The 15,215-nt window shown below is 40.1% G+C and overlaps 1 protein-coding gene across 5 annotated transcripts in view; it reads right to left on the reverse strand.

The window, feature by feature from the left end:
* Positions 1 to 2,985: 2,985 nt before the first annotated feature.
* The window catches only part of Ncoa1 (nuclear receptor coactivator 1), a 252,169-nt gene continuing 239,939 nt past the window's right edge, over positions 2,986 to 15,215 (reverse strand). The window contains exons 21-23 of one of the 5 annotated variants that reach the window (XM_045148794.1): positions 8,890 to 8,979; positions 5,341 to 5,397; positions 5,112 to 5,252 (exon numbers count right to left, since the gene is read on the reverse strand). In XM_045148794.1, the coding sequence (XP_045004729.1) occupies positions 5,353 to 5,397; positions 8,890 to 8,979 (135 nt within the window). In that variant the 3' untranslated portion in view covers positions 5,112 to 5,252; positions 5,341 to 5,352. Of the gene's footprint in view, positions 5,256 to 5,340; positions 5,398 to 8,889; positions 8,980 to 15,215 lie in introns of all 5 variants that reach the window. The other 4 variants (XM_045148793.1, XM_045148791.1, XM_045148790.1 and 1 more) reach the window with 4 other exon arrangements.

Here is a 15,215-nt window from a genome sequence, read left to right on the forward strand (position 1 = left end):
TATGTATTCTCAGGGTGGTCTCAAACTCATGGCGATCCTCCTACCTCTGCCTCCCGAGTGCTGGGGTTAAAGGTGTGCACCACCACACACGGCATAGTTTGACATTTTTTTTATTAGCATGTGGTGCATATGTTTATGGCACTGCAGACTTCTTGCCACTGCAAACAACAAATGCTTTTGCCACTTTGTATCCTGCTTATGTAGGTGCCTTGGGAATCAAACCCACACCATCAGGCTTTGCAAGCAAGCACCTTTAACTGCTCAGCCAAGTTTCAAGTCCCCCACATCAGCCAAATATTCTTATACTTGTCCCACAAGTAACCTTCACTTAAAATTCTGTTAGTCTGGACTGGAGAGATGGCTCAGTGGTTGAGGCACTTGATTGCAAAGCCCAATGACCTGGATTCATTTCTTCAGTACCCATGTAAAGCCAGTTGCATAAGGTGGCACATGCATCTAAAGTTCATTTGCAGTGGCTGGAGGCCCTGGCATGCCCATTCTTCTCTCTCTGCTTGCAAGTAAATAAATAATAATCTTTAAAATTCTGCTAATGTAATATGATGACACTGGTTTCATAGAGCCCTTCCTTCATTCCTCATGGAGAGACAGAGTGTCTCTTCCAAACTATAGTGAGACACCCTGCTGACCAATATAACAAGGTTAGCTCATTTAGTTGAGGATTCAAGGGGCATGCTCTTTCTGTTTTCAGAAAGGGGGCTGGGTGCTCTCTTCAAGTTCTCACACTGATAACACCTGTGTGCCAAACCTTGTAGTTTATTTTCTCCTTACAGCCTTCAAAGGTCTGCAGATTAAGTAAGTTAATGTCTGAATGGACAATAGCACACCTGCTATGGAACCAACTGGCAAGGCCCAAGACAGATTCTAAGATTTTTTTGTTATTTATTTATTATGTGTGTGAGTGCCACAGCAAGTGTGTGGAGGTCACAGGACAACCTTGGGGGTTGGGTCCTCATCCTCCACCTTGAGACAAGGTCTCTTGTATGCTGTTGTGTGCAGTGGATCCTCCTGTCTCTGCTTCTCATCTCATTTGAAGTGTGTTGGCATTACAGACACATATCACTGCCTCTTGAGTTCTGAGGGTCCAAACTCAGATCCTCATGCTTGTGTGACAAGTGCATTACCCACTGCACCATCTCCTCAGCCCTGTGAGATCTTTAGGAAATTTACCTTGGGAAAAAAAATCATAAAGAACTTAAGGTTTTATTATAACTTGACTTTTCCCTCAGTTGTTTCTATTTGTAACCACTCCTACCTGAGAATGTATAACTTTAAATCCCTGGTCAGCCTCATCTACCCAACTGTAGTGAAAGGTGTTATTTATTCCACAAATATGACTCCGAACAATAGCTTGCAGTTCTGTATCTGTGTGTGGGAATGCATGTGACAAATAGGTCCTCCCCTTGCCCTTTAGAATCACATTAGCTTGTCCCTCTTAATTAGCACCTATTATAAATGCATGGTCACAGTGAAGGATCATCTACAAGGACAAATCAACAACTGTGTCAATAATGTTGAAATATAAAACACAATGAGGGCTTAGTTGGTGGACTGCTTGCTTATGAAGTCCTGCGTTCAATCACTAACACCACGTAAACTGGGTGTAATCATCCCAATATTTCGGAGTGGATCAGGAGGCTTAGAAGAAGGTCAAGGTCATCCTTAGGTATATAGCAAGCTTTGGGCTAGCCTGAGCTACATGAAACCCTGTCTCAAAAAAAAAAAAATCAGGGGCTGAAGAGATTGCTTAGCAGTTAACACACTTGTCTGTGAAGCCCAAGGATATGGATTTGAGTCCTTAGTACCCATGTAAGCCAGATGCACATGGTGGCACATGCATCTGGAGTTTATTTGCAGTGGCTAGAGGCCCTGCCATGCCTATTCTCTCTATCTGCCTTTCTCTTAATAAATAAATAAATGGACTGGGGAGATAGCTTAGAGGTTAAAGGAACTTGTTTGCAAAGACTGCTGGTCTGTGTTCAATTTTCCCTAGTGCTCATGTAAAGCCAGATGCACAAAGTGGAGCATGCATCTGGAGTTCATTTATAGCAGCAAGAGGCCCTGGTGCATCTATATTGTCTCTCAAGTAAATAAATAAAATTGTTTTTTAAAAAGTCAACAGCCGGGCTGTAGCGATTGTTTAGTGTTTAAGGCAGTTGTTAGCAAAGCCAAAGGTCCCAGGTTTGAGTTCCCAGTACCCACGTGAAACCAGATTCATAAGGTGGTGCATGCCTCTGGAGTTTGTCTGCCACAGCTAAAGGCCCTGGTGTGCCTTCCCATTCTCTCTCTCAATTAATATAAGTAAAGTATTTTTAAAAAGGTCACTGGACATGGTGGTGCACACCTTTAGTCCCAACACTCGGGAAGCAGAGGTAGGAGGATCACCATGAGTTCAAGGCCACCCTGAGACTACATGGTAAATTCCAGGTCAGATTGGGCTAAAGTGAGACCCTACCTGGCAAAACAAAACAAACAAAAAGTCAACACCCTAGCGGGGTGTAGTGGCACACACCTTTAATCCCAGCACTCGGGAGGCAGAGGTAGGAGGTTTGCCATGAGTTTGAGGCCACCCTGAGACTACATAGAGAATTCCAGGTCAGCCTGAGCTAGAGTGAGACCCTACCTTGAAAAAACAAAACAAAACAAAAAGTCAACACTCTAGAGGCATGGTTCTGATGGCTGAAGTGTTGCCAGGACTAGATTTTCTGACCTGACACACAGGACCAGAGAATTTACACTCCAGACAAATGACCAAGTTTATTTAGCATCTTTCCAAGGCCCCCCAATCACAGCCTCACTTTGACCTTATTAAATTTCACCTGACTACTTCATATGATGGTGATTTTGATAATCTTTGACTTATGAGATCCTTTCTTTTATTTCCCTTTAACTACTTGTTAGTCATTCTGTGCTTTGGCAATTCCAGTAGATTTCATTTTTTCCCTATAAATGAAGAGACAACCCACCTTGAGGTTGTTAAAACAAATTCTATTCAGTAGCTGGAAAAGTCAATTTCCTGGAATGACAGGAATTACATAGAAGCAAGCAATTTTATTTTCTTCAAATGTAGCAATAATTTTAATCTGTACATACATAAAACAAACAGTGCAATTATAAAACCTTGAAGGTGACATGCATACTTTAAGGTGCAGTGGGGTTGGGGGGGGGCAGGATGTTAGCAACTCCAATTTTCCTTACCACCTTTCTTTTCTAGGTCCTTATGCAAGAACACTGAGTCAGGAGCCTCATCTGGAATGCTGAAGTGAAAGGTGGGCTTCCCCAAGTCTGCTCTTTAAATGTCACAAACAAAACAGACGTGACCTCCTAGAGCAGTTCCGTAGGGACTAGAGTAAAATGAATGAAGTCAGGGATGCATTTTCTGGTTAAACTAAAAGAGATAATGTTTGTAGCTGAGTGTTCTAGTTCTGTTTCATAGTTGCTAACCGTGTGAGCCCTTCCACCAGTTTTTCTTCTTCAGGGTAGTTTCTGAGTAGATGCTGTCCAGTGAGTTACTTATGACTAGGGGTGGTGCGATACAGAATGAAGGACCTGGGAAAATGGCTTCTTCCTTGAAGGCTGAGTCCATGCTCCTCATCAGGTTTTCACGGCCTCTTCTCTGCTGCACAAGCAGAGGTAGCTGGTGCAGAAGGTCAGTGTTGTCATCGTTCGTAGGCCCAGGGATGCAGATCAAGGTGCGGGATTGGGGTCTACCCTGGCTTCCTCTACAACACCTTACTCAAGCGTTCCTGGCCTATTGTTAACTAGAAAGTCAGTTCACTGGCTCTTTTCTCAGAGGCCAGCATGAGATGGGATGTGGCAGAGCGACAAGACACAAAGGGAAACCATGGTACCATTAAGCATCAGAGCAGAATAGAAAAACTTGTATTTGCCCCAATGGAAATTCAAATTCTGAAAGTCAATCTAAGAAAAAAAAAACAGATTTTCTTTTAAGTATTAACTTCTCTCTGCACAAGGGCCCATGTTAGGTACTCCTGGACACTTTGGGGCAGTCTACTGTAGTTCAATTGGAACAGCTCTTTCTGGCAGTGCCACTTTGATATGAGACCCAAAGTAATCTGTACATGGCTTCACAGTTACTAAAACAATGATATATTCCTAGCCAAATGTAACTTCAGTTCAATAAATGTTATATTTCACACACTGGTTTAGAAAAATCAAGAGTATGATAATAAAAGCATAAAATTAAACAAAAGAAAAACAGTTTCTACAAGAAATCAAATATATTTACAATGAGATTTAAGGAAAAAATAAGCTACTTGGATCATTAATTTTATTTTAAATAACATTAGCTACCTCAGCTGTTACAATAAACACAGAAAGAACAGGCTGCCTTCTCTTCCCCCGATTTAATCACTTCCTATCCTTCACCCATCTCATCAAAAAATTATTGCATTTTCCCCCAAACTGCATTTTTTTTCTTCTGTGATTATACTCATTGCATCCTCTTTCTTGGAGGCATCTTGGTTTAAATCCATCTTTAAAAAAAGGAGAAGGGGTACACATGTGGAGGCAAAATATTCTTTTGAAACCAACAGATACAGAGTTGCTTGAGGAAAAGCTGATTGTACACACAAGCTGCCTGGTGCTGGGGCAGGGGTGGGCTGCTGAAGGCGCGTGGCAGCCTCTGGTGGACAGACAGGGCTGTCCTGGGCCTGTCTTCCTGTCAGGGGCAGGGCTGAGCTGGCAAGGGAGCTTCGTCTTCCCCTTGGAACTTGGTACTTGGTTTGCCTCCAAAGGCCTTCATCCAGATAAGAAGCCAATGACTGATTATAAAAATAAGAATAATTAAATTTTGGCTCAAGAAATAGATTGTCCAACTGTTCTGCCTTATCTTTTTCAACATCCAAGGCCTTTACAAAGAAAGAAACAAAAACAGCTCTCAATCTCCCAACAAAAGTTAACTTTTTTTTTTTTTTTTTTGCTCCAAATGCTATGACCTGAAGAATGGCTGCAGATTGAGATATCAAAAATCTCAGAAAAATATATAATATATTTGTATATCTCTGTATGTCTATTAGTTAAATTTCACATTCCTTTAAAAGTGGTCATTCAGTCAGCAGCTGCTGAAGGAGGCTCTTCTGCTGGGCCTGGGGGGCCTGTGGTCCTGTTGTGGGTTTTTGAGTTCCCAGTGGACCAGGCTGGTTCAGGTAAGGGTCCCCGCCTACCAGATTCACTGTACACTGGACGTCAGCAAACACCTGAACCTGTTGCACCTGCTGAAACACAAATAAAAGATGTGTTTAGACAGAAGGGTCTGCCCCCCCGGCTTATGAGTGGGTACTACTTGAAGTGGAAACTCACTAGAGCATTCCTCTAGTCTGTAGTCACCACAGAGAAGAACTCTTCTGTCTTCTTGTCCTACAAAAAGAAAATCGCTGCACTCATTTTGCTCAGGGTTCTGGAAAGTTCACACTTTAAAATAAAATCAAAATTGGAATGGTCATGTCTCCTACTGGGTTTGCCATCTAGACTGAGAATGTCTTTCCTAATATTGCCAACGCTGGGAAAAGCCCAGTTTCTGAGTTTGGGTATATAATGGTGGTATTAAAAAACAACATACTATTTGGAAAACTACTTTAAAAGCATTCTATGAATGATTTAGTAGTATAAAAAAAACTTTATTATGCCACTAAGAAATTAAGGGTTTTAACCCAGTATTAGCAAAACAAAACCAACACAACTCAAGAATATCAGGTCACTGAGGTTAAAGTACAGAAGAGTTGTGTCATATCTAATAATACATAGCTCTCTTACATAGTGGTTTTAGAATTACAACCAAATATCAGCAGAAGTTTTATATTTGACTTTTTTGATAGACAATCTACTTAAAACATATGAGCTAAAATTAATAGGAAACCTATTGAAAACAGTGTGAATTTTCCCTTTATTTTCAATTGTAATACACATGCATTCCTTAAAATGTGTAAAGTTACATAGTTCTGGCATTTTCTGTTGGGAAAACAAAGCCAGGTATTAGTCTTTCCCAACCAACCTTATTAAAAAGTTGTCTGTAGAACCAATACTAAATGTCCAAATATTCCAGATAAAGAGTGGAAATGCACCTCAAGTTTAATAGGTTCATATGGTATTTTAGATTAGCGATATATATATATAAATGAGATTTTTTGGTCACTCATCACTAGTGAATGCCAATTACATTTAGCTTTTCTGAAAAATTTTCTGTCCTAAATGCAATAAAGGTTGTTTCCCATTACCAACATTGGCCAAGTGTCCAATGGCCTGACTACCAAATTTCTCTATCAGTCTAGTTTTTAATCCTTACTCACTTTCCAAGAAGGTAGACAGCCTTGATGAATTAGTACTTGGTCTCTTTTCATCTTCCTCTCTTTCTAGATTCACAGACTTTGCTTCTGGTTCCCATATGCTCTCATTATTTCCCTCTCCTCTTAGCTTTTTCTTGAGCCTATTCTTGGGCTCTCCCCATACCATGCCCAGGAACTTCCCCTTCCTGCTCTTTTCTTTGAGCTCGGAGCCTTTTGGTCCTTCCTCTTTCTCAGTGAACAATCTCCTGACAGTCACTTTCTGTTTCTGTACTCCGTATTCTTTTCCTCTTCTTGCTTCTTTGGCCTCCTCTCACACAGCTGGAACCTGCTCCCTCAGGCCTCTCCTTGTCCTTTGGTTCTTTGCTGTCTATCAGTCTCTACATTTCTATCTAACTCACTCCTTAGTTTCTGTTTGGCAAATACAACAAGAAGGCACATATAGATAATAGAAAGAATAGTATGCCACTGAAACTTCCTGTAAGCACAAACAATGATGCATTTTACAATCAACATACAAAGTTTCACATTTACATGTTTCTAAATATGAAGTATTGGGGCACAGTCTAAGGTGGTTTTGTACCCAAGTACTTTCAATCTTGATAAAGGAAGGAATCAAACAAAAGACAGAGAAAATGCTGCTCTTTTAAAAAGAGTATTTTCAAAGACAGTCTATTTTTGAAATTAAAAATAATGAAAATATTACATCAAATTCTATGCACTTGCTCTACCACTAAGCTATATACTAAATCCATATCAAATTCTGAAATTAATTTTAGCCACTTGGAACTTAAAAGGAGGATGTCCAGCTGGGCATGGTGGTGTACATCTTTAATCCCAACACTCAGGAGGCAAAGGTAGATTGCTGTGAGTTCAAGGCCAAAGTGAGACTACATAGTGAATTCTAGGTCACCTTCGGCTAGAGCGAGACACTACCTCAAGAAACAAACAAACCAAAAAAAAAAAAAAAAAAAAAAAAAAGGATGCTGAGATGAGATCTGCACACCTGTATGGATAGGCAAAGCCTGACACAGAAGCAGCTTAGGATCTGTTGGGAGAAAAGGAGGGGAGCTTAGCTCAAGCCTTCAATGATTTCTAAGCGTAGTGTTTTGGGGGGGGGAGAGGTATTTTTCAAGGTAGCGTTTTGTTCTAGCCCAGGCTGACTCTAGTCCCAGGGTCACCTGGAGCTCACATCCATCCTCCCATCTCTGCTGAGATTAAAGGCGTGTGCCACCATGCCCAGCCCAAGTATACTTTTTACTCCAATTGAAATACTGTCTGAGGGCTCTGGACATTAAAATTTGGTTGGTTTGCTTTTAAATAGTTTGTCATGCTGCCCAGTGCCTGTTTCTGTGAGTGTGGCTCCAGCATCTGGATACTTGTCCTTATCTATATTGGACCAATTGTGATTACTATGAATTCTTATTTTTATATCTTCAGTGGATTTGGTTTCCTATAACTATGCTAAGCTATTACTATTTCCCTTAGCCTGAGAACTGTCATTCTAGTGTCCAGGTTAGTCTACCTTGTGGGTAAATACTCTGTGATCATCTTAGCAATTCCTTCTCCCCTCCCTTTACTTTTTTTTTGGTAGTGCCAGGGATGGAACCCAGAATCGAACATGTACTAGGGCAAGCATTCTACCATTGAGCTGTATACAGTCCTTACTTCTCCTTTCTTTTAATGCCTGTGGCTTTTGTTATTTGTAACATCAATTTGGTAGTCTGCCTTCTTTGGCTATAAGATAATGTCTGTGTGTATATATCTAAATAGACTTTGTTATTAGGAAGATTGGGGTCTGAATCTCAGCTCCTCCTCTTTCTAGCTATATGAATGATGTATAGATTTAAACATTCTCAGCAGCTGTTTCTTTATCTGGGAAGAAAGGAATACTACATCCTTCATAGGGTTATCCTCATAACTGAGATAAAGCAGACAATCTCCTAGCAAATCATACATTTCACAGTGAAGCTTCTTTCTTCTCTCCTTCCTATAGTTTACCAAAGGGGTAGGGAAAATATGTGTATTTTTATCTTGAGTTGTAGCATGATACCTCTGTTAACAATATTTATTGAGAAACTAAAGTCTAAACTAGTTACCAAAGCAACACCCCCGACACACACGTTTTCACCTTGCCGCCTGTGCTATTCAGAAACATAGCCCCCCTCAAGGAGACAGAGTACACAGTGGGTAATGTTTAATTTCAATTTATTGAGATCTTTTATATAATCAATAAATAAATTATTTCTAAAATACCAGTTAGTAGCCAGCATTTTGATCTCATTACCCTACCTCAGAACTAGGTTAAATCCTCTGAAAGCTTATCTCATTTAAACTGTCAACACTCATGTAATCAGGTGTCTTACTAGTCCTGTGGTCACATACAGCAGCTCAGGAAAATTGTGTAACAATACTTGTGGTGACATAGCTAAGTCAGGTAGAGCTGGGCTCAAACCCAGGTCACCCGGGTCTGATTCCCAAGGTTAGGCTCTTAACCACAATGCTACACAACGTCCTTTGAGTATCTACAGTAAAATTGGTAGCTCTGTGCTAGAATTTTCTTACTGACCTGGTTTCCATCTGCTTCTGTTTTAAGAAGGTCAGTGGATGAGAGCTGGCTGCAGTAGAGGCCTGTGTGTCTCAGTGCTGGATCATTCAGCTATTGAAGATAAATATAAGGCCAAGTTACAAGCTAGTTGTTTAATCTGACAACAAATTCTTCAATGAGATACCATTTCAATGACACAAAAAAATAGAATAGTAAAATAAAAGCAATTTATTTCCCTGTTCTAAATCAGACAGTAGTGGGGTGGAGAGTATAAGGGAACATGAGAATAACTTCTAGGGTGCTGATAATTGTTTTGATCTATGTAGTGATCTGGCATGCTCACTTTGTGAAAATTCATTGAGTTGTACACTTTTTGTGTATATATGACATTTGAATAAAAAGCAAACTCTTGTTCTCAGTCTCCCTCTCACATGCATACAAGCTGATTAGCAATAAACTTCTACTTCTGTCAAAACTCAGTAACAGAGATCATATTTATCCTACTATCTGAATAAAATACAAACTAAAGCCGGGCATGGTGGCACACGCCTTTAATCCCAACATTTGGGAGGCAGAGGTAGGAGGATAGCCTTGAGTTGAGGAGACAGCTAGACTCCAAAGGGCATAATATCACAGATGGGTCTAGAGAAGAGATGTGTACAGGCCCCCTTGTGTGTGGGTCACAGATGGAAGAAAAAGAGTGGCCTGAATATATGACATGCACTCATTCCCACGTAGAGATAGGACTAGGTATGGATCCCAGCAAATAGAGTAAGAAAAGTCTTATTTCCTGAAGTAGCAGGATTTGCCTCTGCAGTAAAGCAAAATTGGACATAGAATAAATACTATTTTTGTCCCATCAAACAAGAAAGCAAGACCTGAAAGATCAAACTACTGACAAGTAATCTAACCACTTCCTATAGGCTCAATAATGTATTTTTTTCAATAATATTTTTGTCTGGCATCCAATAAAAAAAGTACTAGGGGGAACTGGGTGTGGTGGCACTCGCCTTTATTTATTTATTTATTTTGAGGTAGGGTTTCATTCTAGTCCAGGCTGACCTGGAATTCACTATGTCGTCTCAGGGTGGCCTCGAACTCACGATGGTCCTCCTACCTCTGCCTCCCGAGTGCTGGGATTAAAGGTGTGCGCCACCACACCTAGCTGGCACACACCTTTAATCTCAGCACTCAGGAGGCAGAGGTAGGAGGACCACTGTGAGTTTGAGGCCACCCCGAGAAGACATAGTGAATTCCAGGTCAGCCTGGACTAGAATGAAACCCTACCTCAAAAAAAACTAGTTATGGGCACAAAGATAGCTCAGTAATTAAGTGTGCTTCCTACACAGGCATGAGGGCCTGAGACCAGAGCTAGAGTCTCTAGATCTCACACATAAATAGCTGGCTGTGGCTAGGCATACTTGTAATCCAAGTCCCACAGGGGAGTAGAGCCCTGCGAATTGTCAGAGCCCTACAAGCTCTAGAATCAGTCAAGACAGTAAAGAGACTCCAACTCAAAATAAGACCTGGTGGAATAATGACAGAAAGGGGGCTGGAGAGATGGCTTAGTAGTTAAGCCTTCTAAGCCAAAGGATCCAGGTTTGATTCCCCAGGACCCATGTAAGCAAGACGCACTAGGATGTACATATATCTGGAGTTCACTTGCAATGACTGAAGGCCCTGATGCACCCGTTCTCTCTCTGCCTTTTTCTCTCGCTCTCAAATAAATAAAATAAAATTTAAAAAAAGCAGAAAACTATAAAATATTATGAAAAAGAAAGTTAAGGGCCTGGAGGGATGGCTTAGTGGTTAAGGCGTTTGCCTGCAAAGCCAAAGGACCCAGGTTTGATTCCCTAGGAACCACGTTAGCCAGATGCACAAGGGGCTGCATGCATCTGGAGTTCATTTGCAGCGCTGGAAGCCCTGGAGCACCCATTCTCTCTCTCCCTCTGTCTCTGTCAAATGAATAAATAAATAAGTGAAAATAAAATATTTAAAAAAAAAAAAAGAAATCTAGACTAGATGTGGTGGCATATGGCTTTAATCCCAGCCTTGAGAGGCAGAGGTAGGTGGATCACCATGAGTTCGAGGCCACCCTGAGACTACATACTGAATTTCAGGTCAGCCTGGACTAGAGTGAGACCCTAACTCAAACAAACAAACAAACAAACAAACAAACAAAAAAAAAAAAAAAAGAAAAAGAAAAAGAAAGTTAATCAATTGTAATCCCAAAAATAATTCAGATGATATAACTGACAGTTGAAGGTATCAAGATAGTTATAATAACTGATTCTGTATACTCAAGAAGTTGAGAAGAACTCTGTTTCTGCACTTGCCAATTCCTGGGAAAGTGAAGGCTTGCATGTGTTCAAGGCTCAGCTTCACATATAACCATGGCAGAGGACAGCATTGCTGCCAGAGGTGTAGTGGATGTTAACAGTGCTTTACAAGAGGTGCTGAACATCCCTCATGCAAGTGGAATTTTTGAAGCTGCTTTGGCCTTAGACCAATGCCAAGCCCATCTTTGTGTCCATGAGGCCAACTTTGTTGAGTCTAGTATATGCAGTTGGTGGAGACCCTTTCTGCTGAGTGCCAAATCAACCTGGTTATGGTTGATGAGAACAGAAGCTAGGGCAGTGGACAGGCCTCTAAAAGCTGACCAAGAGGGGAACCCCATAAAGTGGCTGGTTGTGGTTGTGTGGTGCTTACGGACCGCAACCAAGGATCTCAGGCCAAAGAATATTTCCAATGCAAGAAACAAACAAACAAAAAATCTGGCTCATCAAAAATGGAAGCAACACTGCAAACGAACTCCAGATGCATGTGCCACAATGTGCACCTGGCTTATGTGGGACCTGGAGAATCAATCCTGGGTCCTTAGTCATCACAGGCAAGTGCCTTAACCATTAAGCCATTCTGCCAGCCCCCAGACTTTACTAGTTTGTAATAAATTGATAAGTTTATTTATATTGCCATGTCTCAAATCAAAGTTAAATTGAGCTATACCTGTATTTCCTATTGTTAAAACTCTGACTACTTTAAAAAATCTAAATGCTTAACAAAATCAAGATTCATTTTTAATGAATTTATTTATATAGTTAGACCTCTTTTAAAAATAGAAAATATAAAATTAATATAACTGACCTTCTAAATATTAAAAAAGAGGGGAGCTGAGGGGGATTACTGGCTCAGGGAAATGGGAAGACAGACAGACAATCAGAATCTAGACAGTCTATTTATAATTAACCATTAAAAAACATGTAAGCAGAAATTAGAAAAAAACTGAAATGGTTATATTAAAAGTATTACATAAGAAAGTTTTTGTTGATAGTTATGAGATGAACTTACTAAGGAAGATAAACTAGAGAGGAAACTTTAAATGTTAATAAACGAAAAAGATTGTTACAGAGTGGTTACATAGAGTATAAAGTAAAAGTATGTAGATGTAGGTGTGAGTAAAGTATGTAGATGAAAGTATGAGTAATATTAAAACAGAAAGTTAAAGACAAAGTTGATTAAATCAGATCCAGATTAGATCAGATTGCAGACTCCTTGAGATATATAAAATGACTATTAACCTAGGGCTATGTCAGACTAATAAAGAATGGCCCTGGCTGGTAAAAGGATGCTACAATATTCAGGTGGTAAACTTAAAAATTTTAACTCATTGATATTAATCTGATTATGATAATGGTTGTAGAAAATGGACTTTAAAGTTGTCAACCAAGTTTACAATGTTCCTCTATTTGTCAACCTTTTACTATTTAATAAGATTATTATATTTAAAAAACAAACAAACAACAACAACAAAAAACTGTAACCTTAACATGGTTCCTGTCTTGTTCATGCTGTTTTACTGGATGATTATCACTGAGATTACTGTCTGTCTTATAAAAGGCTATTCAGTCATTGTAACTTTGTTCTTGAAAAGCCTACAATATAGAAACAATGCTAATATTCTTTGTCTAGGCTTCATATATTCTACCATTCATAAATATTACCTTATGTTAAACTTAAAAAATAGTTCAATGACTAAAAGTAATTGATAAAAAAATCACTTTATGTCTATTATAATGTCTCTAATGTATGTTAAAATCAGACTAATTAAACTCAGCAATGACCAAGTTTGGCTTTATTCTTAAAAAAAAAAAAAAAAAATGGAAGCAAGAACTTCTCCCAAAAGCCCTAAGTTGTTATAAGAAAATCCCAGTGGAATGCCTTCCACTGAGATGCTGGTCAGGGAGATCACTGAAGCCCCCAAAACAATGCAGACTATGGGTTACAATCAGAACTAGATGGTAAAACCCTATTGCCAAAAATACTACATGCTTCAGTTGCAGGACACTGAAAAATCAAGCTGGGTTTGAGCTAGAAGGACCCTCTTTGTTGGCTAAGTTTTCACCTATGTTCAGAGAAGCTTCTCTTTTGCAGTTGGCGGAGGGAGGTGCAAGACTTGTCAAAGTATGGATATTAACTGTTCAGTGCTCAATGATGAGACATCTCTATCATACCATCTGAGGCTCAGGGAACACTGGGGAAGAGGTGGTGAGAAGAATGTAAGAGCCAAAGGATGGGGGGAGTGCTTTGGCACAGTTTTCCAGTTCTACTGTGACAAATGCATTCATGACCTCATATCAGTTGTTACTTGCATAAGACCTATATGATATTGGGTCCGTCATGGGCTGGGTTTTTTTTTGGCTCAATAGTTAAAGGCAGCTGCTTGCAAAGCCTGCTGGCCTGACTTCAAATCCCTAGTACTCACATAGATTCAGATGCACAAAGTGGCTCATGCAATTGGAGTTTGTTTGCAGTGACAAGAGGCCTTGGTGCACCCATACTCACTCCCTCAAATAAATTAAAATATATACTTAAAAATATTAGAGAAAGGCTGAGCGTGGTGGTACACACCTTTAATCCCAGCACTTGGAAGGCAGAGCTAGGAGGATCACCATGAGTTCAAGGCCACTCTGAGACTATATAGTGAATTCCAGGTCAGCTTACAGCAGAGCAAGGCTCTACCTTGAAAAAAGAAAAGGGGGGGGGGATATTGGGAGCTATATCCATCAGGAAAGTACAAATTAAAATTACTTTGAGATTCTATCTCACTCCTGTCAGAATGGCTACCATCAAGAAAACAAATGACAATAAATGCTGGCGAGGATGTGGAAAAAGAGGAACCCTTCTACACTGTTGGAAATGCAATCTGGTTCAGCCATTATAGAAATCAGAGGCTCCTGAGGCAGCTAACATAAATCTACCGTATGACCCAGCTATCCCACTCCTAGGCATCTATCCTAAGGACTTGTCGCACTACCTTAGAGATACTTCCTCAACCACGTTTATTGCCACTTTATTCACAATAGCTAGGAAATGGAACCAGCCTAGATGTCCCTCAACTGATGCGTGGATAATGAAGATATGGCACATTTACACAATGGTGTTATACTCAGTGGTAAAGAAAAATGAAGTTACAAAATTTGCAGGAAAATGGATGGATCTGGAAAGGATTATACTAAGCGAGGTAATCCAAGCCCAGAAAGCCAAACGTCTCATGTTTTCTCTCACATGTGGATCCTAGCTACAAATGAGTGGATTTCTGTGTGAGCAGGAAAAAAACTCAGTAGCAGAGGCCAGTAAGCTAGAAAGGTGATATAAAGGGAGTAGAAAGGAAGGGAGGGGGGACTTAATAGGATGGTATTGTATATATGTAAATAGAAGAACAGATTAATGGGGGTGAAAAGGCCTAAATGAGGTCAGCAGAAGAGACTGAGTAAAGGAAAGATGGAGGGAAGGCTAATAAAAATCTAAGAGGATCTTGATTATGATTTATTGTCTGTAATTATGGAAGTCATCAATAATAAAAAATAAAAAAAATTAAAAGTTAGAAAAAGCCAGGCATGGTGGCATATGCCTTTAATCCTAGCACTTGGGAGGCAGAAGTAGGAGGATTGGATTGCCATGAGTTCGAGGCTACCCTGAGACTACATAGTGAATTCCAGGTCAGCCTGGGCTAGAGTGAAACCCTATCTCAAAAAAACAAAAAAAAAAGAAAGTAAAAACTATTCAAGAATTATTTTTTTTCTCCCCAAGGTAGGGTCTCAGTCTGACCTGAAACTCACTTAGTAGCCCCAGGCTGGCCCTGAACTCATTTTGATCCTCCCTCAACCCAAGAGGGCTGCAATTTAAAGCATGTGCAACTAAGCCCGGCTTTAAGATTTTTCTTTCTTTTTTGGGGGGTTTTTCAAGGTGGGGTCTCACTCTGGCTCAGGCTGACCTGAAATTCACTCTGTAGTCTCAGGGTGGGCTTGAACTCTCAGTGATCCTCCTACCTCTGCCTCCAGAATGCT

Source organism: Jaculus jaculus, chromosome 5, assembly GCF_020740685.1.
Source record: "Jaculus jaculus isolate mJacJac1 chromosome 5, mJacJac1.mat.Y.cur, whole genome shotgun sequence".
In the NCBI taxonomy this organism is placed as follows: Eukaryota; Metazoa; Chordata; class Mammalia; order Rodentia; family Dipodidae; genus Jaculus; species Jaculus jaculus.